Source organism: Galeopterus variegatus, unplaced genomic scaffold, assembly GCF_000696425.1.
Source record: "Galeopterus variegatus unplaced genomic scaffold, G_variegatus-3.0.2 Scaffold1570, whole genome shotgun sequence".
NCBI classification, from domain to species: Eukaryota; Metazoa; Chordata; class Mammalia; order Dermoptera; family Cynocephalidae; genus Galeopterus; species Galeopterus variegatus.
Window position 1 is genome coordinate 1 of NW_007727681.1, and position 14,147 is coordinate 14,147.

The window sequence follows — 14,147 nt, forward strand, 5'->3', positions numbered from 1 at the left end:
TAGTCAAACTGCAGGTTTCTGTGGGTCTTGGAGCTGAGTTTAATTCCTTAGTTACTGAGCAATTATAATGTAGAAAGGCCACAAGCTGGTACTGATAACCAACCTCCCAGTTACATTAAGATGATACTACTAAACTTGATTTTTTGATTGATTTTTTAATTCATAAAAGTAATTTTACTTATTATATCTTATATTTTATAAAGTTGCCCAGTTTTTCGGTTGCATCATCTTAGAAATATTTTACTGGATATCAACTTCCCAGTGTTCATTTTTATTTAGTTATACAGTACTTTGGAAACATTGAAGTTATTCTAAATTCTCTTTCTGAGGTTCTTTATGTCATTTAGTTAAAGTAGATTGACTAAATTCAGTCATTAAAACAATTAGCAAAAATGCATATATATAGCTCACTTATTTTAATCAATTTTATAACCCAAGTCAAACCACATAGCAAATTACTTTCTCAGTAATAAACCTGTAAGTCACTAGTATTTAAACAATTTAAACATGTGCTGGGATACTGGGCTTTGCTTATATTTTTTGACTTCCTGTGATGCACTTTTCAGTTTCTTCAGTCATCAGCTTGGATTAGGATTTTGTTATAGTTTTCTTAAGTATGATTATTTGGGGTGGGATCAGAGGAGTAAGTAGATAATCCCCAGTAACTTTAATGGCTGTATATTTGTCTTTATTTTTTACTTTTGTTTTGTATTCTAAACCTTTTTCTTGTTTAAATTAGACTAGAGAAATACTTTGTCCTAAGTTGTCTGATGAAACATTTTGAAAAATAAATTCCTTTTCTAAATACTTTGTCCTAAGTTGTCTGATGAAACATTTTGAAAAATAAATTAATTAACTATAATAAGCAAAATTCCAGTTTTTGTTTCTTCACGTAAACCATTACCTTCTCCTTTACTTTTATTTCTGATTTTATTGCTCTGTAGTCTTCATGTTTCCCTTTGACCCTTCAATTGAAGAGGGAGTGAGATAGTTAGTATCGAGGAAGTACTCGAGCTAATGTTTCTACAAATATCTTTTGTAATAAAAATTTGAGAAGGTAATATAACTAGGGAATAGGCTGTGATACATTTCTGTTCCTAAAATATATTAGAATACAGTGCATTCACCATCAAAGAATAGGTTTTGATAGAACTTAACTTTTTCTAAGATTTCTAAAAGGTATGAGTGATTGACAGTTCTAATCCATCTCTGTGGTGTATTTTTAGAATTTGATGCTTTGTCCAGACTTGGAATCCCAGATGCTGTAAGCTACATAAGGAAAAGATATAAGGCTACACAACTCTTGTTTTTGAAAGCAGCTTGTGTTGGTCAAGGACTTGTGGATCAGGTGGAAGCATCAGTAGAGGAAGCCGTCAGCTCTGGAACATGGGTTGATATTGCAGTATGTTTTTATCTTTCTGAATTTTTCTTTAAACCAATGACAACTTGATATTTCACTAGTATATGGCCATTTAAAAAATTAGGATAAATAAAGCTATCTTGGCTTTAGTTGCAAATTCTAGCAGTCATTGTTACAATAAAAATAAACAATTATTTTATATTTAAAGTCTTTCTACCTTTTGAAGTAGAGGGTGACCTTCTTCACATGGAGTCAATATCCAGAATTCTGTAATTCTCAAAACAAACAAGCAAACAGTATAACACTGATATCAAAGCTGATACAGAAATCGATGAGACATCTTACCATTTTATCCAGGCACTAACAACTGTACTGGCATTAAGCATCATGTAGCATTTGTTTATCCCTTGTCCATTAATCTCTGCTAATGTATTATCACAAGCTGCTTTAGCACTGATAATATTTTACTTCAGTGTTCAGTTTTGACCTGCCTTTCATTTTGCCAAAAAGATAAGTGTACCTGAAGATAAATAAACAAGAGGCCAATCCGTTATTTTCTAGACAGGGCTCAGACCTTTTTCATAAAACAGAAAATTCCCGGATTTGGATAAAGAGGTTTCCAAAGATTCCAGATTTCAATGTTTTTTTATTCATTCAACAAATTTTATTAAGTACCTTCTGTGTGCCAGGCACCATTCTACTTCATGGGGATGTGGTAGCCATACAAGTCTTCTGCCCCTAGAAGGGGCACTTTCACTGGGGAGAGATAGTTAATGAAATTGATAATTTCAGATAGTAGAAAGAGCTAAGAAGAAATATATTTTGTAGGTAAAGTTATCAGGACTTGCTGGTGGATGGTTTGTGGGTTTCTGAGAAAGAGGAACAGAGTATGACTTGTATGTTTTGGTGTTGTTTTGGACAATTTGAGATACCTAGTAGGCGTACAGGTGGGGAAGGTAGGCAATAGGATAATTCCAGAGTTCAGAGTGGTGAGGAAATGAGAAATATAATTTGGGAGGTTATTGGCATAAATATGGTTCTAAAAGCTGTGGGTCTTAATGAGATCATGTAGGGAGAGCAATGGTTTATCTGTATTATATTGCATTTATACTTCATTTCCCTTCTGTTTGTAATCTAGCCTCTGCTACCCAGTTCATTATCAGTTGAAGATGCTGCCATGTTGCTTCAACAGGTGATGAGAGCATTCAGCAAACAGGCTTCAGCTATAGTCTTTAGTGATACTGTTGCAGTCAGTGAAAAATTTATAAATGACTGTACAGAACTGTTTAGTGACCTGATGCACCAGAAAGCTGAAAAGGTATGCCACGTTTCTTTTCATCTGCTAATCTTAACAGAATTTCACATTAGAATCATCTGATGTCATTTGAAAAATGGTGTAAGCAGTCCACCCAGAAATGAATAGTTTGTATCATATATCACTTCCTTTACTGCATTATTCCTTTCTATTTTCTCTCCCAGATATGTTTTTCCCCTTCTTCATTCCCATCAGAGCATGTAAGTTAAAACTTGGGGGGCTGATTTTGTAAATTGAAATTACATAGATTAAACAATTCACAGTCATATCACCTTAGGGTATTGGTCCAACTTTAAAACATTAAAATGCACAAAAACAATGTCTGTGGGTATATATAAATATACAGTGAATTTTCAGTCAGTACACAATATACAAAAGTACTCCAAAAAATTGGTGGAAAAATGGAAATAAAAGATAATACGAATCTTTCCATGAACTTTTTGATGACCCCTCATATTTGCTAAATCTAGCAGAGCCTCACTAATTTTACCAATTTAGGGTGCACAAACAGGATAACTTATGGAGGAAAGAAATTTTGTTACTATCAAAATTAATTTTGAGCAACTCAGAGCAACTGCCGTCCAAATATTTTGAAATAGATGTTATACCAGGTCTGCTTTAATAACTATTCAATTCATGTTTCTAGTTAGCAGCACCATCTCCTTATAAAGTCTGCTCTGAAGTAGATAAAACAAGCCTATTTATCCTTGTTAAACGGTTAATAAATTCATGAAGGCTTATTAAATATGTAAATAATTTGTATTTAGCTATATTCCTTTTAAGCTTTTTCAACAGTTTAAAAATGAGATAATTTTCTGCATTTGGCTTGATAAACAGCAGAGAAGAGCAAAAAGTATACAGATTTGATATCAGTAAACCTGAGTTTAAACATGTTTATTCTCTTTATGACTTTGGACAAGTAAGCTTCCAGTTTCCTTATCATCAAACAAAGGATGGTGGTATCTACTGTGGAAAGGATAAATATAAATAAATAAGGGATATATATAAAATGTCTGGTACCTGTTAACTGCCAATTATTAAACGACTACCTTATTATTTTTATTTGCAATCTTTTACTATTGTAAAATCTTAATATGATCTTTTCTTCTTTCCTTGGTCTCCTCCCTTTAACCACAAAAATAAGTTCAGGAAAAGGTGGTTCTATTACTTGAACTATCAACATTCTAACCAGTTTTCTTTAGAAAAGCAAAAAGGAAATAATAGCATTTTTACCATGAAAAAAATGTTCTTTTATAGGATTCTTTCCCATGAGAAATAATCAGTCTCTGAACTTGGAAATAATTCATTGCTGTTAACATAAATGTTTAAAAAGCAGATATCATCAAGAATAAGTCCAGAGGAAAAAAAGTTTATATGACTTAGTATGCAGCTCATATATGGTCATTTGGGTAGGGTCAGGGATGGAGGTTTTATTACCTTTCTAGTAATCTCAAGTATTTTTGAACTTGGGAGCCTCAAAAAGGAGGGCGTGGGGCACCTATTAAGCAGGGGTAAAACCAGCCTTTAACAGCAGAAAAGGATTGCATCTGGTGCTGTGTGATCAGTTGTTCAGTGACCAGATAGAATTTCTAATTAGCTGATAATAGGTGCAAAAAGCCAAGAACAGCAAAGGAAGGGACTAATTTTTGGCAAGGAGAAACGACCTTAGAGCTCTATAGTCTTCTTAGCAATGAAACCAAACAAGAATAACTAGGATATACATGAGTATATAAACAACTTTTATTTTATGCTTTTTGAAAGGCTATATATTTTTCCTACCAAAAAACCCCACATATTTTATTTTAGGAAATGAAAAATAATCCTGTGCAGTTAATCACTGAAGAAGATCTGAAACAAGTCTCCTCCATTCTAGAAAGCGTTAACACAAGTAAAAAGGATAAAAAAGATGAGCGAAGGAGGAAAGCAACAGGTAATAAATTGTTATGAAAAAGGAATATTCAAAGATGAGTTTTTTGTTACAGTGAACTTTACGGTTATTTCGTCCTTTGAAGGGCCTTTTATCTGACTGATTCATCTTTAACTTTAACTGCTAAGATCACCAAATTTTTTTCTAATTAATTAAATTTTAATGATGAAAATGAAAATATTCTGTGTTTTCTTTTGTGAAAACTAATTTCATGATCATGCCCATCTCCTGTTTTCCCCCTCACCCTCTGTGTTTCACCCCAGTAACCCTTTTTTTAGATTCCCAAACTTGCCAAGTTCATGTTCACCTCAAGCCCTTTGCATTAGCTTTGGACTTCCACGGGAATGCCCCCTCCCCAACTTCAAGTAACTCATTTCTTCTTTTCATTCAGTGCTCAACTTTAAATGTCACTTGCTCAGAGACGCCTCTCTAACCCCCGGGAGTAGTAGTCACAATCACTCTCTATCTCATTATCTTGCCAGTTTTTTTTGTATCACTTTATCACTGTGATGTGTTCTGTTGTTTGGGAAATTTGCCTATCTCATTTATTGTTTTACTGCTGGCACCTAGAGCACCACTTAGCATAATTTAGGTGCTCTATAAATATATGTTAAATGAATGAATTTCCCGATAAGTTCTTTTTTTAATTTCTTTTTTTAATTTAAAGTTGCTGGAAATTATTCCAGGTAGCACTGGTATGCTAGTAACTTACTTTAGATAAGTAAAGTAACATGTGTATCCCATACTTTTTATAGTACAAACAATGTTATTAGTGCTTTAACAGGATTAATGGAATTCAGTATTCATTCAACATTTTTCATTAATAAATACAGCCACATTGAACATATATTATAAAAACTTAATTTTTGCTATGGGAGTTCACTCCTGTTTCTTTGAGGTAATTTGTTTCCTCTTCCAAAATCTTTTTCTGTAAAACATTTGAGTGGTATTTTGAAATTTCTATTTTTCTAGGAAAAGTATAGTAAATTACTCTAATCATAGTAATTCACCGCTATGCATATTTTATATTATTTGAATATGTCCAGCTAAATTTATTGAAATTTGTGATCTGGATGAGTGGTAGTGGTCAGGGTGTCTCCTCTGAACATGGATAATAATCTTTCAACCAAGAATGCAAAACCGAGTATAATTAAATTTATGAAGTATTATAATAGGGGGTTATCAGTGAGGCTGTGGTAACAGAGATGAGCAAATGAGGACACATTTATTTTGGGGAAGGTAGAAGAGGAGGTAAAGGGATGGGTTTGGCTAAGAAAACATCGGGCAGACCTACAGAAAAGAGGTGAAATTGGCAGGCTATCTAAGTAGGTTGCTTAAATTCAAGAGATTCATGTTTATTATTTATTAATTTTTATTGGTTGAATTTACTAAACTTATTTTAGTAAGGAAATTCCAAGATTAGAAAGAGTCTAAAAGTTGCTTTATTTTGCCTTTTATCTTTCTTCTTCTGTAAAGTTAAATATAATATGGTATCGTTTTCTAAAAATGGTGATTTACTTAGATAAAACTAACAGATGTCATTTTCCAACAGAGGGCAGTGGAAGTGTGAGAGGAGGAGGTGGGGGCAACGCCAGAGAATACAAAATTAAGAAAATCAAGAAGAAAGGAAGAAAAGATGATGATAGTGATGATGAATCTCAGTCATCTCACACTGGTGTGTAGATTTATCTTTCCTTTGTGTGTGTGTTTTTTAAGATATTTTCTTAAGATGTATTTTAGGTATATATGCTTATACAGGAAGTTCTTGCACAATTTTGCATAGTTTCAGTGGCCACAAATTTCAGTTTATCACAGTTCAGTTAAATGACATCAGTCTACCAACAAGATGGTTCAAATTTCAGTCACCAAGTTTCCCTGGTATATTAACTGAGTACAGACTTCACTGCCAGTTCTTCAGTCCACAAATCAGTACATAAATAATAGATGCATATCATGGTCTATGACAATCACATCACTTAAAGTTTGTCAGTGATCACTACGCATCAATTATTCTTCATACACCAACAACAAAGCCTGAGATGTGTTATCTCCATGTCTCCCAGTGATAAACCAATGTGACACTTTACAAAAATAGATAATCAAAAGAGAGAATTGGCCAACAAAGATGAAAGTGCAGCAAAGAAATTAAAAGTGATAACACGAAATAAAATTTCGTGACTGTGGGAATGTTGACTGTGGGCTGACTGTGGGAATGTTGACACTGCCATTGCTCAAGAGACTCTAGGTATGCAGCCAGAGGAACTTAGTTAAGGCACACTTATTGACATAAATGAAGGAAGTGGTTGTGACAAAAAGGACGAAAATATCTCAGAGGATGTGAAGTCAGCAAAAAACTTCACTTTAAAGGAACTCTGGGAGATATTCCAAGACATCAGAAGGGCAAAGGACAAAATGTTGAAAGCAGACCTAGAGTTAGAAGGGAGTGTGACACATATAAGGCATAGGAAAGACGCTTGCTCCATACCGTAAGTTATATGATGAGAAGAAAAAGGCAAACAGTTCAAACTATCCTTGATAAGTTTTTTACAAAGAAAACACTTTCATTCTTTGCGTTTCTAGTGTATTAAAGTACAGTGTGCTAAATTATAAATACAAAGTTTTATTTTTCATTTCCCTGTACATTTGTAACCAGTGGAACTTCTAATGTTTTCACAAAGATTTTTAAAAGGCCATGGAGCAATCGTTACTTTTCTCATTGATTATTAAGAACACTTTGCACCAGTTTCAGCTTGCATGGTCATTTTTATGGTCTCCCACTGCTGTACAAAACAAGAATTATGATATTTTTGAAAACTGAACTTCTGCAAATTTAAGTAGGAAATACTAATTTTATGCATGTTTAATTTTTACAGTAACACCTAACCTGTTGTCTACTTATATCTAAGGGGGAAAATTAATTATATGCATCTTTCTTTTCCTAGACTTGTTAGTGCTTGGTAAGGTTAAATCTGTAAAGGGCATCTTGTTTTGCTTTTCTAAATAAGATTATGATTTTTTATTTTTCTGTTTAAGAAAAGTTAATTTAATGAAACCATTATACTGCCCTCTTCCCTATCCCCAGCAAAAAGAAAATAAAAAACCAAACTTCAAATAATGATAATTTGAGATTTATATTTCCCCTCTTCCACAGTTTGTTCCCAATGCGCTATAGCTGAGAGATGCAGATATTAAGTGACATGGCTGCAGCTATTAATATGCTACTTACTATTTGTTCACACTTGCCTAAGAGCTGTCTTTAAAGTATTCTAAGATAGGTAGAAATAACTAATATTTTGATGTGCATAAAGCAATGTTAATTAAAGGAAAAGTATCTTCATAGAAACTACTAGCTCTACCCTTACTTTAAGTAGTATTAAGATGATCCTATGTTGGTTTTAACTTTTCACTGATAAATGAATTTACCTATTCCCCACATGTACTAGCAATGAGGGTAAAGAGACATTAAAAAAATACTTCTCTAATATCTGTAATTTTAAATAATTGTTAAGTGAGGCATGTGATATTTCTTTTGTGCATAGATTATTGAAAAGAGCTATAAAAGTAGTAAAATCGTTCTACCTAAAAAAAGTAATTTCAGTGCTTTTGAAAGAGGGTTGTGATGTAATCTCTGAAATGGAGGATGAAATTAGGTTCTTAGCTAAAATATAAGATGAATTCAGTATGAAAGATTACTAGAAGGAAAAATAATTTAATAACATAAAATGCATTCAGGAAGCAAACAGAAATTATAGACTAGGGTGAACATCTGGAATGGACAGCAGATTTCAAAAAAGGATACTATTTGTCTAAAGCTATAATCTCAACTCCTTAGATCTTCATTCATAGTGAAAATTGATTTTTAAGCTATTTTATTTTTATTTCTAAGGTTTCATATGTAGAATAAATAACCTAATTTAGCTGGAAATAATCACTTTTATACCTTTAAAATTTCTAATGAAAATATTGTTAGCTTTCTTTATCTTCAACCTGTACTTTTCCAAGTAAGTGGGTAGGCATGACATTTCCACAGTTAATGATTATTTCTATCATAGTAGCTGTATACAAATTTTCCGTGGTATATAACTACTTTTGTGAGAACAAAAATAAATTACGGGTGTACAATTATGAGGTATTTTTTTCATCTTTGCTTTTTCAAAAAGACAAATTTTGGCTTAAACAATTCTACTGAAGTTGTGGTTCACATTATTTTTATAATGACTTTCTGAGGATTTTATGTAAATTACAAGGATGATTTAATTTTTAATAAATATTTATTTTTATAAAGAAGGAAATTCTGCTCAGTATTCATTGTTCAACAAAGAGAAATTATCCTATCCTAAAATACTTTTTTTCTACTCGATAGTTTTCATTTCCAGCTATTTGCATCATGCAAGTTCGATGAGGGGAAAAATCATCTTTATTATTTTCTGATTGACCTGTAGAAAAGAGTCATTTTGAAAGCCAGAAAATGATCACTTAAAAGAAATTCCACTATATATCCTATTTTAAAATTCTTTTCATTAGTTATTATTACTTGACATTAACAATTTTGTTGACAAAAATTAATATCAGAGTCTATGGTAGGCAGTGAATGAATTAACATTTTACTAAACATGTTAATGGAATCTTATTTGCTTTTTCGTTGCTTGTTTGTTTTTTGTTGTTGTTTTTTCCCCATTGTATCTATTATAGGAAAAAAGAAGCCAGAGATCACTTTTATGTTCCAGGATGAGATTGAAGATTTTTTAAGAAAACACATAAAAGATGCCCCTGAGGAGTTTATTTCTGAACTTGCTGAATACTTAGTAAAGCAAGTATAAAACAATTTTTTGTTTTATGATAGAAATTCAGTGGGTCATTAAGTGAAAATTTCACCAGGTCATAGAAAATATGTATGTTAGGTATTTTCTGTACAAAGCTTAGAATTTAATCTAGCCACGAAATTCCAGATTTTATTTGCCTACAGAGGCAGTGCAGTTCAACATACATTTATTTAGTGCTTTGGGGAAGGCAGTATGGGAAATAAAAGATGAGAGCCAGGAAGTATTCTTGTTCACTGATCATACAGTCTTAAGTCATAGTAGGGGAAAAAACACCAGCACTAATCACTGGCTGGTCTCTTCCATAGCCTGAAAGACAACATTCAGAAGGAAGAAAAGATTATCTTGTTTTGATTTGACCGAAAGTAAACAGTGTTTACTTGTAGAGAAAAAATAAAGTAACAAACTGACCTCAAGAAGTATAAATTTAGACACTGCTACCTTCTGAACGAGCCAACCTAAATTTATTTTTGTACAAAAATAAAGGAAATTGTGTATAACATGACCATTGCTATCTAACCTGACCATCCCTCAAGTTAATCCCAATATGTAAATTTCCGTAGATATAAGGGTACTTCAAAAAGTTTGTGAAAATAGAATGAAGTTGTACTAAAAATCTTTCCATGAACTCTTTGAAGTACCCTTGTACAATCCAGGAGCCCAGTGCATCTAACTTTGACTTAACAACTACTATAGCTTTTGAAGTAAGAATTTTTTCTTAATTTAAATAAATATTTTTGTGCGTAAACACATCATATATCCATATTTTTCACATGTAAAAAAATGAAATAGTTACTACTAATAATTTGCCATTACCTTTTTTTTTTTTGAATTGTGGTGGTTCTTGTTGTCGTTAGTGCAATAACTTTGAATACTTGAAAATTGAGAAAAATAATCCATATAAATTGTAATTCCTGGGTTTGAGAGACAGATTCCTAGTGGACATTATTTTCCAAATTAATTTTATTTGTTTAAAAAATAGAGATATTTTCTTCAGCTTTATTTCCATAGAAGCAATTTTTTTTTTTTACGTAAATTCAGTACATTTAAAAATTATATTTATCTTGTGTACAGGCCTCTTAATAAAACTTATCTTGAGGTGGTACGTTCAGTATTCATGTCTTCAACTTCTACTGCTTCTGGAACTGGCAGAAAACGCACCATTAAGGACTTGCAAGAAGAGGTTTCAAACCTATACAGTAATATTAGATTATTTGAAAAGGGGATGAAGTTTTTTGCAGGTATACTTAATAACTGTTTTTCATTGATTTTTATTATTTGGAGATGAAATTAGTTTTAATAAAGCGCCCTTATTTTCCAGATGATACACAGGCTGCTCTTAACAAGCATTTGCTGAAGACAGTGTGTACAGATATCACTAACCTCATTTTCAACTTCTTAGCTTCGGATTTAATGATGGCAGTAGATGATCCTGCAGCCATTACAAGTGAAGTATGTTAGTGATTTGCTTGCCACTTTTAATGTATTTTGTGTTAAGTCTGAGCACATTTTATTTTCTTTCAGTTGAAATAGTTTAAAAGGAAAGTAAAGAGTTTTTAGGAAAAAAATCTAAAAGATTTTTTTTTCTGCTGTAGTAATAAATATATGTATATATTTTTTGCTTGATCTTATATGTACTCATGTCAAAAGCACAATGCTGAAAGAATTTTTTTTTCCCTTGCAGGTAAGAAAAAAGATTTTAAGTAAATTGTCAGAAGATACCAAAGTAGCTCTCACAAAACTCCATAACTCTCTGAATGAAAAGGTAAGTAAAGTTTAATTTTATTTCAGTATCAGACCTAGAGATTTGTGTTATAAAGATCTTTGAGTAGATTTTTATCAGAATAATTTTAAACCCAATCTAAAACTAGTATTCTGCATTCAGATACCTCTTTGGGAGGTAAAGGGGGAGACCAAGCTGAGGAGCATTTTACCTTTTTTAATTCTAAATCACAATTTCTAATTTAAAGACAAAGTGAGCCTTTTAAAAATTGTATTAAGGGGGCCGAGCCCATGGCGCACTCGCAGGTTCGGATCCTGTTTAAAGACAAAGTGAGCCTTTTAAAAATTGTATTAAGGGGGCCGAGCCCATGGCGCACTCGGGAGAGTGCAGCGCTGGGAACGCAGCAGCGCTCCCGCCGCAGGTTCGGATCCTGTATAGGGATGACCAGTGCACTCACAGCGCTCACTGGCTGAGCGCGGTGCGGCTGGTCTCAAAAAGGACAAAAAAATAAATAAAATTGTATTAAGGGTTTAAAAGTACAAAACAATATTAAGTGGCTATATTTCTTTAGGCACCTTTATATAAAAGTAAATTATGGTATTTAATACCTTTTCAGAGTGTAGAAGACTTTCTTTCTTGTCTGGATTGTGCAGCAGAAGCTTGTGATATTATGGTGAAAAGGGGAGACAAAAAAAGGGAAAGGTAACATTGAATGAATCTTTAATAATAATCTTTTTTTTTTTTTTCCTGACCGGTAAAGGGATCGCAATCCTCGGCATGGTGTGGTCTGCACCACGCTCAGCCAGTGAGCACACCAGCCATCCCTATATAGGATCCAAACCCCTGGCCTCAGCATTACAAGCGCTGCACTCTCCCGAGTGAGCCACGGGGCCGGCCCCTTTAATAATATTCTTAAATGTGGGATATTTTGTATTTGCAATTTGAATTTTACTCTCTTAATCTTGCACAGAGAACTGTGTCTAAGTGGCATATTCAAAATCTTACTATAGCTTGATATTCCTCTCTGACTCTCTTGATAAGGTAGCAGAGTTCCTTAATCCCATAGTAAATCAAGACCAGGGGACTTTTTACTAGCTTTGGAACCTTCCTTACAGAAAACCTCATCTAAAACAGTGCAGTTCTCTTTGATCCCAGCAACTCAAAACAAAAAGCATACTTTGAATATCCCTACTCTATAGCTTTTTTAAAAATTTTCTAGCATATTAGTCTACCCATGCTGTTTAGGGATATGTGTATATATTCCATATTTTTAAGTTACCTTAAAATGTTTATGGAATCAGATAATTAAACTAGAAAAGCCAAAAATGAATACAGAAGGGATGAATTGAAATTGGTGAGAACTTGTTAAATTATGATAATACATTTATACGATTTTATTTTTGTGTAGGCAGATACTGTTCCAGCATCGCCAAGCAGTGGCTGAACAGCTAAAAGTCACGGAAGACCCTGCTCTTATTCTGCACCTCACATCAGTCCTATTGTTTCAGTTCTCAACTCACACCATGCTCCATGCACCTGGAAGATGTGTCCCACAGATCATTGCTTTTCTTAATAGTAAAATTCCAGAGGTATTACTTTTTCAGTACACTTGAAACTTTTCAAGCTGTTAAATTCTGAATATTTTGAGTGGGGATATGTGAATCATTGGTAATACTCAGGTACAAAACATGTTAACATCGTCTGCCTGCTTCCAAGAATGTGAACAGTGAATTAGAGAATTGATTTTAAAAATGCGGAATAGCTCAAGAAACTTTTAGGATCCTGTAAGATCCATGGTAAAGAATATTCTGAATTTGAAAATTAAGTTTACAGAAAAGATACAAGAATGTCATATTTTCTATTTCAGCTTTTCTAGGTTTAATTTATCCTTTAATGACCAGCTCAAAAGTCTTGTCCTGCACAACTTCTTCTGAACCTCCCCCTGCCACACACACACACTAAAAGTAATTTCACTTCTTCAAACTTTTCTGTCACTTTGGCTGTATCTTTGGTAATTGAACCTAGTAAATTCAACTTATAGTGATCTGCATTTATGTTTTATCTCCCTTAAACTATAAACTGTTTGAGAGGAGAGACCTTGCTAGATTTGGCTTTCTTATATGGCCAGTGTTTTGTACAGACGAGGACTTACAATGTGTATTGGTCAAACAAATCCTACTTTATCTGTTTCACAGAAAATTAAATTGTTTGTTAACTTTTCTTCTTTCCATTTTTACAGGATCAGCATACACTTTTGGTAAAGTATCAAGGTTTGGTTGTAAAACAGTTGGTTAGTCAAAGTAAGAAGACTGCGCAGGGAGATGATCCCTTGAATAGTAAATTAGACAAAGAACAAGAAGATGTCTTGTCTAATACTATTCGTAAAGAGCTTCAAGAACTTTCTTCATCCATTAAAGACCTTGTTCTCAAATCCAGGAAATCATCTGTGACAGAAGAGTAATGATCTTAATTTACTTTTGTCATATAGTAAGCATTTTGCCCCAAAGTTAAAGATGAGTGTTTTCAAAAAAATAGTCACTTCACAACACCCTACTCCCCACAATAACTCCCTTCTATGCATACAGTTCAGTTAAAATGATAGTGTTGTATTAAATGAAAATCTTACAAAGATGTAAATTTTTTTAAATGGGTTCTCCATGGAACTTTTCTTTTTCACATTATTTTCACATAACATCTGTGTAAAATTTTTCACATAATATCTATGTGAAATTTTTCACATAAAGATTATTTTCACATAATTCTAAAAATTATACATTTTGTTTATTTTCATTCCAGATGATGAATAAAAAATAAATTTTCTGATAACTTCATCTTTAGGAAAGTAGTCATTTTTTGTTCACATAATTCTAAAAATTATACATTTTGTTTATTTTCATTCCAGATGATGAATAAAAAATATATTTTCTGATAACTTCATCTTTAGGAAAGTAGTCATTTTTTGAGCTGTTAGATATTGTGGCATTGTTGTATTTACACATATT

General features: G+C 32.7%; 1 protein-coding gene across 1 annotated transcript; it reads left to right on the top strand.

Annotated features, from left to right (window-relative positions):
- Nucleotides 1-1,226: 1,226 nt before the first annotated feature.
- On the top strand, nucleotides 1,227-13,904 carry UFL1 (UFM1-specific ligase 1; the record flags this gene model as incomplete). Its single annotated transcript, XM_008577726.1, has 12 exons — nucleotides 1,227-1,402; nucleotides 2,499-2,678; nucleotides 2,840-2,875; nucleotides 4,482-4,605; nucleotides 6,155-6,277; nucleotides 9,295-9,412; nucleotides 10,497-10,663; nucleotides 10,744-10,874; nucleotides 11,107-11,187; nucleotides 11,762-11,847; nucleotides 12,554-12,734; nucleotides 13,385-13,904. Coding segments are annotated over 12 exons (1,625 nt in total), but the record flags the coding sequence as incomplete, so codon positions are not given.
- Nucleotides 13,905-14,147: the final 243 nt, after the last annotated feature.